The 13,003-nt window shown below is 28.1% G+C and overlaps 1 protein-coding gene across 4 annotated transcripts in view; it reads left to right on the forward strand.

Moving 5' to 3' along the window:
- The first annotated feature begins 447 nt into the window (after positions 1-447).
- LOC118445632 (uncharacterized) overlaps positions 448-13,003 on the forward strand; it is a 104,436-nt gene continuing 91,880 nt past the window's right edge. For 2 of the 4 annotated variants that reach the window (XR_014983199.1, XM_085662429.1), the window contains exons 1-4: positions 448-595; positions 1,452-1,554; positions 3,315-3,705; positions 3,799-3,920. Coding sequence is in view for 3 of the 4 variants with exons in the window: in XM_085662429.1 (XP_085518555.1) it covers positions 3,667-3,705; positions 3,799-3,920 (161 nt within the window). In the remaining variant the exon portion in view is untranslated. The remainder of the gene's footprint in view (positions 596-1,451; positions 1,555-3,314; positions 3,706-3,798; positions 3,921-13,003) is intronic. The other 2 variants (XM_085662430.1, XM_085662431.1) reach the window with 2 other exon arrangements.

Raw genomic sequence — 13,003 nt, forward strand, 5'->3', positions numbered from 1 at the left:
GGATGCGCGTTCTCCCATTAATTTGCATTAATAAACTCCAATGGTATCCTAGCCTTACGCTGATTCTTATTCATAGCGACTAGTTAATCTATAACTCTGACGATTAGGAAGGACGGGGAAAGATTCTCCGTACAAATCAATTATTATCGCTGATCTAATCTCTGTTAAAGACGCGTATTTAGAAAAACTCTCACACGACGCAATATATACATTTAGGATAATACATTTCTATTTGTGTACATATATATATATATACATAGAATGATACACACACACTTGCATATATATAATAAAGAGCACACAAGTCGATCGAATAGAACACGCGCGCGTGCGTGTACGTGCGGGCATGTGTGCGATACGTGATGTTGATGCGCATGTGCGGCCAATCAGTTAGGCTCTTTGTTCTTTTCATCATCTGTTATGCTTATTTCAGTTCTGAAGGTCCACGAGAAGTCTCGTCAGTACTATCGTCAGTTACTATCAGTTGTAAGGACGAAGAAGATGGTAGAAGAAAGAAGAGTTAATTTCATGATGTAATCTTGAACAAAAAACAGGTGTTTTATTTTTTGTTTCTCTTCATATATAGTAAAAGCAAGTAAGTATATATGTATAAAAATTTTGGTCTAAGAACGTAGATTAGTTATTTCTTTTGGGTAGGACATTAATTTATTAAAACTTTCTTTCTGCATATTTTTTGCCATTAATTCTCTGCAACGTTATATAACTTTAAAATTATATTTAAGGCTCATCTGTATTTTGAAAATTTCATTTTATTTCATCAGTAAAAAAGAAATTCTTACTTTATATGTAAAGCTTTTCATATGTTTAATAAATATGTGTTATACTTAATATATATATATATATATATATATATATATATATATAATAATAATAATAATATAATTGTTTGCATATAATATTAATTGTGTATATATAATAGTATAGTTATAGAAGTAATATTATAACTTTTACATTACACAATTCTGTTTATATATACGAAAAAGAAATCGATTTGTAGAGGATGAAGTTAAAGAAAAAGGATCATAGTAAAAAAATTAAATGTCGAACAAATACATTATATATAATGAAGGTTTTGCGTAAGTCTTTATTCTTTTAGATTATTCTTTTAGAAAGACACAGTTATTTATTGAAAATTATTAGTTCTTCACGAAAAGCATCACTTTCTTTTAGAAACCGATTAAACATTTCTGATGATACCGAATTTTAATCTTTTATTTCAATTATATAATATTTTAACTATATTATACAATTTAAGTATACTATACTATTATAACTATATTATTAAACTCTTATAGATAAAAATGAATAGATAGAAATATATATTGTTTCTTCAGAATATTTACAAAAGATATTCAAATTTATTACATAGATAATTTTACTTATTATTCGATTTATTATTTGCTTGTATATTAGTATAAAATGTTTAAAAGGTGGTGCTCTATAGATAGGTCTTCGTCATTCTTGTTGCCGGCATCGCTGAGACCAGTTTGGATCCGTATGTGATGACGAAGTTTTATCATCTCATAATTACAGGTAATTAAGAATTTTTTTTCTAAGTTACTTATTCGTCCAATATACATAATCGATCACCAAACATGAGATTTCTACGACATAGTGTTTGCAAGTCAAGAAAATATTGCGTTTCTGAAATGTTGGCGAAAATAAAATTACCGTTTACATGTTTTCATCGCCATGCTATTGCGTCATATTTTTCTCGAATTTCTGGCCTTTATTTTTGTGATATGTTTGCTTCTCAAGTTTTAAGATGACTTAGTTCGTGTCCTTTTCAAAAAGTCGAATAAAAATAAACTAAACATTCGCTTGCTAGGCACTTGATAGATGCGATGGACATCAGCTATTGGCTGTTAAACTACTATCGATAGTCAACTGTAAAATTTAGAATTGAAAATGGGTTTTTATTAGCTAGTTTCGATTTCTCGGATTTACTAGACGGATGACGGATTACTGGCAGATTGTTGAAGAAGGGTCTGAAAGTTGTAAATACGGTTCTGTTCTAATCACGCATGTTTATTTCTACTGATGACTCATTGAACGGAATATAACAATTTATCAATTATTAATCTTGACTGATCGTATTATGTGTTATATTCGATTTTTATCCAAATCGTATATATTCGTGTACATACATATACGTACTTAATATATCGTACATATATATACATATGTGTATATTCCTGATAGATACTATACATGAATACTAATACTAATATCACACGTACACGTTGTGTGTATGATTCGTCATGGATAAATATGTGTATGTTCATACATTTATTACAGATACGCACAAGTACATATGTAGAATTCTCAAAATTAAGACATTTCTTTGTCATATCAGCGAACGAGTGACCTGTTTCGTTCGGAATTGTTATTGTTAAGCGCATAATATAATACATAAGACTGCGAATGCTATCTTATTTATAATATAAATTAAGGATAAATATATGTAAATAGATCGGAAGAAAATGGTAGGATTTGAAAGACAAGAAAGGACATTTTGTAAGAACTTGTGTTGTTGTCAAAAGAATATTATATTATCTTTTATGTTATAATACATACTACGTATATTGGGTACTATATATTATATGTAACATACATACACATTTTGTATATATACAATAATACATAAAATTCTATGAATCGACGAAGTTGGAAACACAGTGAAGGTCGTGTATTATATTTTGCTGTTTTTCTTATGTAGTCGAAGTAAGCTAAGCGTGTTGTTAATAAAAAAAGTCAAGTATGTTTTGATGTATTAGGGTACGTTAAATATGAATAAATCTTGTATTACGTCCTAGGAAATAATATCAGTAATTGTTCTCGTAAATTTGTTTTCGTGTACGAACTTACGAGAGATTTGTAGCAGGGATGGGTATAGGTTACCTCTCTTTCTCAGAATGATACGATACCTACTCGCAATAACATTCTCGGCTATTCTTCTGTTGTATAAGTATTTGCGTCTTAATTATACCAGTGAAAATTTAACTATATTTTATTTTAGAATAATTAATAATTATCATAATTACTAATAATTATGCTATGTATTTTTATTATAAAATAATTCGCATCGTGAACATTATTAATATTTTTTAGAGAATACTATGATTCATAGGTGATGTTATTTTCTAATTCTTTTTATTACCGTTATAATGTTCTCGTTTATTTCATTATTACTTTTTATTAGTAAGAATTCAAATATTTTTTTATTTTTTGACTATATACTTTTAATGATTTTTTTGTACTGTACAATAATACTGATATTGTTTTTTTTTCAGATTATGATTGCAGTTGTTTGTGCAGCCATAGATGAATCGATCTTTGTTTTGATAAAATAAAGAAGGAATTGTGAAGTATATTCGTTGTTAATGTTTTTCGGTTAATTTAAATTTGTTTGCGTTTAATGATGTTCAAAAACTTTTAGAAATATGTGTGTATGAATAATTTGGGCGCAAAGCAGTCATAGAGTCAATATTTGTTCGTCTAAAATTTTATTTCTTTTTTCTACAATCAGACATACTGTAGATACTTGTATATAAAACAAGTAATAGATATTCGCGAATTAAATTCATTGTTTATCTTTTAATTATTAAATAATTATTGCATATTTGAGTCAGTGCATCATGGAAGATGATCAAGGACCTAGTACACTTCTATAGAAGAATATTGGTAAATAAATGTTTAAATTTAATAGCCAATACAATTCTACAATCTTTTTTATTACGAAGAATTTAATAAAAATTGTGTTTAATCCTTTTTCAGATTTGCATTGTCATTAAGTCAATGTATTACAAATTCAATCGAATTAATTTTCCATCTACGTCGATTTATTTCATTTTGGACTTATTATGGAACACCTTACATAAATTTCGAGCTACAACTGGGTGAGTGTTTTGGAGCTATTGTGGATCTTCTTAAGCAGTGAGTGAACAAATTTAAGTGCCTCCTATATATATTATGTCGAGGATGAAAGATTCGACTTGACATGAGTTACTGGTTGTAATTTTTTCTATTAATTGCTGATGAACATAGCATAGCCATTAATCATTAATTTTTTAGGTTTACTCTTAAATGATACAGTTTTAATTGTTTTTTTATTGGGCATAGTCTAGTTTCATTAGCTTAGGATACTATTTTCTTGTTTTATTAATGAGTCATTTAATTAATACGAGTCAGGCAATAACTCTTTGCAGTGTGATTTAAGTACGATTGGTTGTCACAGTTGGTGATGAAATCGCTCACCCGTTGGCTTTTGCAGTGTTTTGACTATGCATGCTTTAATGTTTGCCGATTATGTGGATGTTAACGACATTAATTATTATAAAAACAATAAAATCTGATTAATTTGAATAAATATTTTTGCATATGCAGTTAAACGTTATAATATAATCAGACATCATAACACAAAGAGTAAGCCTTTCGAGATCTTCTTTGGATGCAATAATCGAAAACAATTCAACCAGTAAAATGAAATAATTTTTGGCCTAGAAGTACTAGTAACATTCTATTTCAATTTGTGAAGATATACTTATTTTTAATTTCTAACGTTTGGAAAAAATTAATAATCGTGTGATATCTTTGCAGTATGGTGCATCTAACACAATTTGGCATCTTTTGTATTTCCATGTTGTTTCAATGCGTTTCTTATATTTTTCACTAATTTTATAAACTCTTATTTAGTTTTTGATATTGTTAAATTGTTTTTTATTTTCTTGTTTTTTATTTATTGTTTTTTTATATTCTTTGAAAAATGAGCCCAATGTTGCATCTATAGTTTTCGTGATGTTTATTGCTATTCGATAAGTTATTCTGAATCGTTTTTCATAATCCACTAATTGTGCAGTTTTTAATAATAATTCTACAATATTTATTCTATATTCAGTGTAACTTTGTTACTTTTCTTTATTTATTGTTTCGTATAGTATATATCTATTATAAAGTGCCTTGTCGAATGTATATAAGAAAAATTTTCTATATATTTTCATATATTATCTCATATTAGGAAAAGAAATTAGCGATTAATTCCAATCATGCTTTTATTATATTCAGTGACATATTTTGGTTTCAAAATACGATTGAATTGAACTTATTCTTGCCTATAATCAGTTATTTCTGCTGTTTTGTACTTTGTAGAAATGGCATAAACGTTTCATTTATTTTCTCATTTCAGTTATATTTTCCCGTTTTTAATTTTGTACCGACAAAATCTCGGTATATTGATTTTATTAGAATCCATAATTCCAGTGGCATCCAGTGTTGTATTTTTAATTATTGTTAAAAACAGTTTGGGCAACGCATATTAATTTTCAACATATAAAATAATTTATTGAAAGTTGATTGTGACAATTTCATAATTTTTAGGTGCGCTATTATTAGAATTTATTTTATCATTACTTATATATATCTTAAAATGATAGCAATAATTTGACGCTGATTCATATCATTTATAAATTATTATGCCAAATTTTTGTAGGTTGGATTATATTGTTTATATGGAATAAGTCTCTTAAATTGCATTAATGATTTATTAATGGTGACATCCATGTATATACATGTTTGAATTTATGAATAAACAAACTTATTATCACTTTTATTTTATATAATCAGTTTGTATTGTCAACTGTATCATTATTTGTTAAATGCAAAAATCTACTAATTTGTAATAATCTTATGAATGGTATAATCTTTCTGAATATTGGCTATTTTGTAATGACTCTTTCACAGCAGTCATTTGAATTTTTATTTTTACTTTTTCTTTGATCTTAATTATTATTATACATAATATAATTTTACTTCATCACAATTTACAGGAACTTCAGTCACGTTACAATTTTGCTTATTTTGCTTAAAATCAAAAATGAAAAATTAATTTTTATCAAATCTTCTATCTATCGATATATTGCACTAAAGCATTTTGAACATAAATGTAGCTGATCAATATAATTTGGGAAGTATATGGCTTTTTGTCTGAATTTTAGCACTCTTTGTTTTAAAACTTACAAAATTTTTTTGCTAACATTGTAAAATTTTCGCACCGTGTATGCTAGTCCTACCTTCTTTTACATTTCATAGTTTACTCTTCTTCGGTTAGATATATTTGATGGCCCTAATATTTATACATCACGGCACTGTGTGAGATGCATTGACAGTTCTATTCTAAAGTCAGAGATCTTTATTTTTCCTTTTTCGTTGTCAGTTTATGTATTCGTAGCTGATGTATTTAATAACAATTTGATAGCTAATTTTGAGGGCTTTTCTATGTGGTGTAGAATATCCCATCATCTGATCGGACAAATCACATCACATTTTCCTACATTGTAATCTAAAACTACTGTTAGTTTTTCACGTGTGTAATTATTTTTGCATACAGTTACTGTTTGCGCCAAATATTTTATGGAAATTATTAAAATATCTCGTCTGTTGTTTAAGAACCATAATCCTTTTCCTATTTTACATTGTAGTCAATTTTTCTCGTTTTAATTTTTTTAGTTTAACTTCTACGGATATTCTTTTACGGTTTTTCCTTATAGTTTCTATCAAATGAGTGTTACAAGCAATTAATTTTTTAGCTAAATTGATATTGGTATACCAATTGTCTGCGTAAATTGTGTGGCCTTTTTGCGGTATATTGTTACACATGCTCATTACAAGACTTGTTAGTGTTAAAAATGGTGCGTTTGATTTTTTTTTCAGAATATATTTGAAATTGGTATGTATATCTTGGATCATAAAATAATTTAAAAAGTTTAATATTATTTTTATGGTACTTCTGTTTTAAAAATTATTTAAGAATTATGCATTCTCAAAATGGTATTAATGATTCATTAATACATACATCAACTACTTCATCAAGATTTTAATATTTATAAAAATTTTGATTCAGTACATCCCCAAGTTTACTTATCTTATATAGCCTTCTAGTTATCATTAATTTTATGTCAAAAATCTCGATATAATTCCAGATCTTTGATTCATAACTTTTTCCTTGACTCAAATCTATTGATTTGATGATCGATAACTAGTATCCTCTTTATTATCAGTAGACTCTGCATGTTTATGCACTATAAATATGTAAATAGCATATGATATTTATCCACGAAAACATGCAAATATGTACGAAAAATATCCAAATATACACGAAATATTTGGTATGTTAAGTATTAACAACATATTTTGCAATTATTGTGATATATTATATTTCAAATTATAATATATTACAAGGACCTTTCCCATATTCGATGGTGTTAATTGGGGACGTTCATCGATAAAAATTAACTTATATGCGAAGAATGACCGTTCCACATCACAGGATGTAATGGTTGCATACTTATTCCAGCAACATTCTGGTACCTTCTTCGGATCTATAACGAAATTATTATTCAAAATTTTTGAGACTTCTATTAATATAGACAATACCACATTTTTTTAAATGATTTCCCTTGTTTTTTCTTTTATTTCTTCTGAATATTTACCAGGTATATTGCACAGACGATTAATACAATTTAAATATATTTCTGTTGAATTGGTTGGCGGTACACTTATTGTTTCTAACTTTTCCATTGTGGTCGGTAAAAAGGTAAAATAAGTTTTCATAAAGATTAAATCTTGTGCGAGTTTTTCTTATTAGATCATATCTTTTGCAATCTTAATTACTGTAACATTTATTATATTAAAATGTTCAACTACTATTAACATAAAAAATAGAATAAATACGTCTGTATATACAAAAAAGTTTTTCTTTCCGAATGATTGCATATTACTTATATTTTTTATTTTATCAAAATATTCTATATAAAATAGTGCAGTTTCAATCTACGTATCCCATTTAATCAAAATAGGTTCTAATGGCAAAAGAATATTTTGTAATGTTTTCTTGTATACTTCAATATGAAGTGATGCTTTCAAAAATACTTTTTTCACAGATTTTTACCAAAAGTTTTTAAATTTTGATATATTACGTCATGTATCATGTCTCGAACAAAAAAAACAAAGTTAAAAATTTTGTTTCTTTCGGTCCGTCTATTACAATCTAGTAACTTGCCTCGTTTTCGGTTAGCGCAAAACTCCTCTCGGGATTGAGAATGTTTTTATTCTCTCTGTAAGAATGATACTTTGAAGGACGCAACTATCTTAGATCTCCTGTTCGAAGTTTCGATATTTCTCGAAATGCTTATCCTTTTATTGATGATGTCACTGATTAAGAATGTAGTTCACCTCCAAATTAACTCTTGAATGGAAAACGACAGCTCTTCACTTGTGTTTCTCCCTTGAAGCATTTACTTTTTCCAGCAATCTTTCATTAGATTGATATTAAAGCGAAGAAGAAGCAGGTTAAAAGACTGAAACGATGGCTGTCAAATTGTCACAATTGTTTAACAGTAACAATTATTTAATATATAATAATATTTTATAATATAATAATATGCCTTCCAAAAGTCGACACGAACTTTCCGGACAACCTGATAATTAATAAAAGAAAAAGTACGATATTTACTTCACTGTTTGATCAACAGATTTTTAGAGAAGTTCATATAAAGTTATTATTTGCGCACAATGCTATTTTAATAAATTTATTTTTATCCGCTTGTAGCGCGATACAATATAAAATACACAATATTCGTATATTTTGTATTAATATTCGTCGCCTTCGATTCGAGATTTGGATTCAATTGTAAGACAATTTGACGTTGTATGTAGACTGACTTTATGATTCTATTATTATAACTTGAATTCGGATTTAAATTGTATTAATTGTATTACAAGCACTAAGACTGTGTGTCTTATTACAAGAATTATTAACTTTCCAGAATATTAATGTATTAATAAGTGGAAAACAGAGTCACACTTCTTCATCTATTTTGCATAGTCTATGCACTACACATGTAACATGTATCATATTAGCATAAAATAATTTCAATTTCTTCCCTGTTTTGATTATGTATAGTGTGCTGCATTCATTGTAAGTAGAAGAACTTTTTCTTCACTATCATATGATAACAAAATTCTTAAGGTTGAATTTACAAAGTGAGATATATTTTCATAATTTATTTCTCCCTTTATTTTATTTTAGAACAGAATAAATGCAGTTTTGTCATTTTATTCTCCCAAAGCTATCCTACTATTAAATTTATATTGCCCTGCTGCATTGGTCATTTTGTCTACAGAAATTCATATGTAATATTCTTCTATATCTTCTCTAATGATCTGAATGCTTGAATTATAGCAATCATCTAAGTAATTTTTGCGTAATGTAAATTTGTTCGGAACCGAATGATCTATATACTTTGCAAGAAAATTGTATGGTTATTACTTGCATTAAATCTTTATAAAATGCATTCTTTCTTTAATTTAATGGTTGGTCCCCACTTTCTCCTTTATATAGATTACCTCTTTCTTCAAGATAGTTTTTATGTTTAAATGTATTCATATGTTATACTAACTGTGATTTTCTTTCGTATTTTACACTTTTACCACAGATTTCTACACAGATAAATACTTTTTTAATTATTTTCAGCAATAACTTTTCATTAATGATATTGTACTATGTTAAACATTTGATTTTTCTTAAATATTCAAAAATAATCGAAAAAGAAGAACGGTGGAACAGTCTTGAGTAGATTAACGAGAAGAGAAAAATTAGAGAGTAGAGCTAAATGTATCGCGTATATTCCTGAATGGAGTAAGAAATAGTAACAAGTAAAGCCTTGATTACGTCAGGGAAAAAGAAAAGAGTTGCAGTATTTAAGTTGTAATATCTTGTTTATAATGTTTGTATTAATAAACTACAAATTAACCAAGAGTAAGTGATCCTAATTATCTTATAGGTAGGGTTATAAAAAGTATCTTATATATATTGTATGAATCTACATCTGATTTTAGTTGAAAATAATTGTTTATTAACGAAAAGATTCATGGCCAGCTTGTAACAATTTTAGCTATTTTCAATAAATTTATTTCATACTTCAGAAATCAAAGAATATTTGTCAGTTTATAGACGTTGGCTTCGAATACTTTTTTCATCGAATAAATTTAAAAATTTTTATAACAATTCTTGGTTATAGTATTTGAAAAAAATGTAGTCTCCCGTTTCTTATTTTACAAATATGAAATGTTCCAATTTTTTTCTTCATATGTTCTACATACGTACAAAATAACAAATGTATCTAATTTTACTGGAGTTAGATTCCATATAAAGCTTAATCGATTTGTTTCTAGTTCTGTGCATTTTCGCATAAGTTCAATAATAATTATCAAGACAAATGTAGTTCTTACTTGATCCTTTATAATGTTTTCTTTCGTGTATACCATTGGATTTGGTAATGGCCATCTAAATCTTGAACCCTTTTGTATTTCTTCCCAAACAGTTCTATCAATAGTAACTTCAATTTTCTGGTCATTTTCTTCATATTCGTTTTTAGAACTTGATGGAAATCGTCTTCTCTTTTATCTCCTATTTGTTCAAAATGTTCCAGAACTTGACGAAAATCCTCTTCTCTTTTATCTTCTGTTTTTTCAAAATGTTCCTTTCATCATCTTCTTCTTCTTCTTCTTTCGATGAGGCCTGCTAGGGATCACGTGCCAATTTCAATTCTTCACACTTAGCTGTTTTCTTTTCCGTTCCCTCCAATATTCTTTCATCTTTTCACTATGCTGTTTCTTTCTGTCCTCACACCACTTCACACTAAGTTTCTTCTTCAATCTTCCTTGGAATCCTTCCATGCTTAATACCCTCTTTCTAAAAATCTCTCTATCTATAATTTCTTCTTCACTTATATTATTTCTTATTAGATCTTTCTTTATCTCTTGAATCCAGCTATTTGTTGCCGTTTTCTCCGAAAGGTACATGAGTATCCTTTTTGTTAATCTGGAATCATCCATTCTGTAAATATGGCCAAAAAATTGCAGTCTTCTTTTCCTTATCGTTTCTGTTATGCCTTCTATGTTCCTGTATATTTCTTCATTAGATCTTAATTTCCATATTTCTGTTGTTTTCATTGGATCTAAAATTTTCCTCATGATTCTCCTTTCTATTTTATCTAATCTATAATTTAATACCAAGCATTCACTCGCTTATAAGCATTCCGGTTTTACTACTGTAGTGTAGTACCTTATTTTAAGATTTTTAGATAAACACTTTTTGTTATAAAAATTCTTAGTGATACCATACGCCCTTTCCATCTTGTGTACCCTTTTTTCTACTGCAGATTTTTCTAAACCATTTTCTTGAATTATTTCTCCCAGGTATTTGAATTTCTTTACTTTTTCCACTGAACCAGTATCTGTAGTCAAAAAATTTGTAGCGTTCTTGATGTTTGTAATAAATTTAGTTGTTTCTACGGAGATTTTCAAACCTGCTTTGTTGGTTATTTCTTCCAAGGGATTGATTTGTGTTGTTGCACTTTCTAGGTTGTCTGACACTATAGCAAAATCGTCTGCAAATGCTAGGCAACTTATTTCAATGTCTTTGTTTTTTCTCCCCAAAGTTACTGGCGAAATGTTTTGTTCTTTTAGCTTTATCTTCCAAATTCTGGAAATTTTTTCTAGAACACAGTTGAACAGAAGAAGTGATAAATCATCATCTTGCCTTACACCTGTATTTATTTCAATAGGTTTAGATATCTGACCCATAAATTTTACTTTTGAAATCGTGTCAGTGAGTGTTTAAGTTTGCCGTATTAAGTTTGCCAATTTATTTTTAACTCCAAATTCATGTATTGTTTTATCTATGGTTTCTCTATCAACCGAGTCAAATGCCTTTTTAAAATATATAAAAGTTACAACTATGTCCTTTGAATTCAGTATCCTATGGCGAATTATGGATTTTAAGTTAAAAATTTGTTCTGAACAAGATCTACCTTTTCGAAATCCAGCTTGATACTCGCCCAGTTGCTTGTCAAGTGTTATTTCTATTCTATTCAGCAATATTTTTGAGATTACCTTATATGCAGTTTGCAGAAGAAATATGCCTCTATAGTTATCAACATTCTATTTGTCCTCTTTTTTATGTAATGGGTGAATTAGAGCTACTATCCATTCTTCTGGAACCTCTCTGTTCTCCAAATATCTTCAAAGATTAACTGCAGCACTTCAATGATTTTTGATTGAGACCATTTCAAAAGTTCAACTGTTATAGAGTCTTCTCCACTAGTTTTATTATTTTTTAGATTGTTAATTGCTTCTTTAATTTCTGCAGCATTGGGTGATATATCTTCTTCCAGATTTTCAGTTGTTTCAGAGAATTCCAACTTATGTTTTGTTTCAGGGCAGTTTAAAAGTTGATCAAAGTGCTTCGCAAATATTTCACTGTTCTCAGCATTGCTTAGGCCAAGTTTACCATTTTCATCTTTGAAGCATATGCTAGGCGCTTGATACTTCTTTAATTGACTCTTAAAAGTCTGATAGAAGTTTCGAGAATTATTTTTAACAAAGTTCCTTTCTTCATCCTCATTATTTAAGAATTTATTCTCAGTTTTGAATAAATTATATTCAATTTGAATTTGGTCATTTCCAATTTTAGAAAATTTCCTTTTATCACCTTTTAAACTCCTCTCGTTTATATTGTTTATTTTTTTCACTAGTACCTTCTTTACTGAACGTTATGTCATGTTTAGGGGTAAATATTAGAAATATTAGTAAATGTTAGAACAATATAGTAAAATAAAATGTAAATTAACTATTAGGTTGGGGAAAAAGAAATCAATTATTTTTGCGTGAACTTCAAGACTTTATTTAACATATTTCGAATTGTCCGATTTGGGTCAAATGTGCACTGTTTATTTCTATAATTTATTGCCATTTTAAAAGTAGCTTCATAATGCCTCTCTCATAGAAGTCTTGGTCCTTATTGGCGAACAACTCTAGTAATCGATTTTCACAATCTTCTCTTGATGCCGATTTCTTATCACTCAGGAATTTTTGCAATGCGAGAAAAAGATGATAATCGCTTGATGCCAGGTCCGGACTATAT

Source organism: Vespa mandarinia, chromosome 18 (assembly GCF_050613455.1).
Source record: "Vespa mandarinia isolate Hongniang chromosome 18, ASM5061345v1, whole genome shotgun sequence".
Lineage (NCBI taxonomy): Eukaryota > Metazoa > Arthropoda > Insecta > Hymenoptera > Vespidae > Vespa > Vespa mandarinia.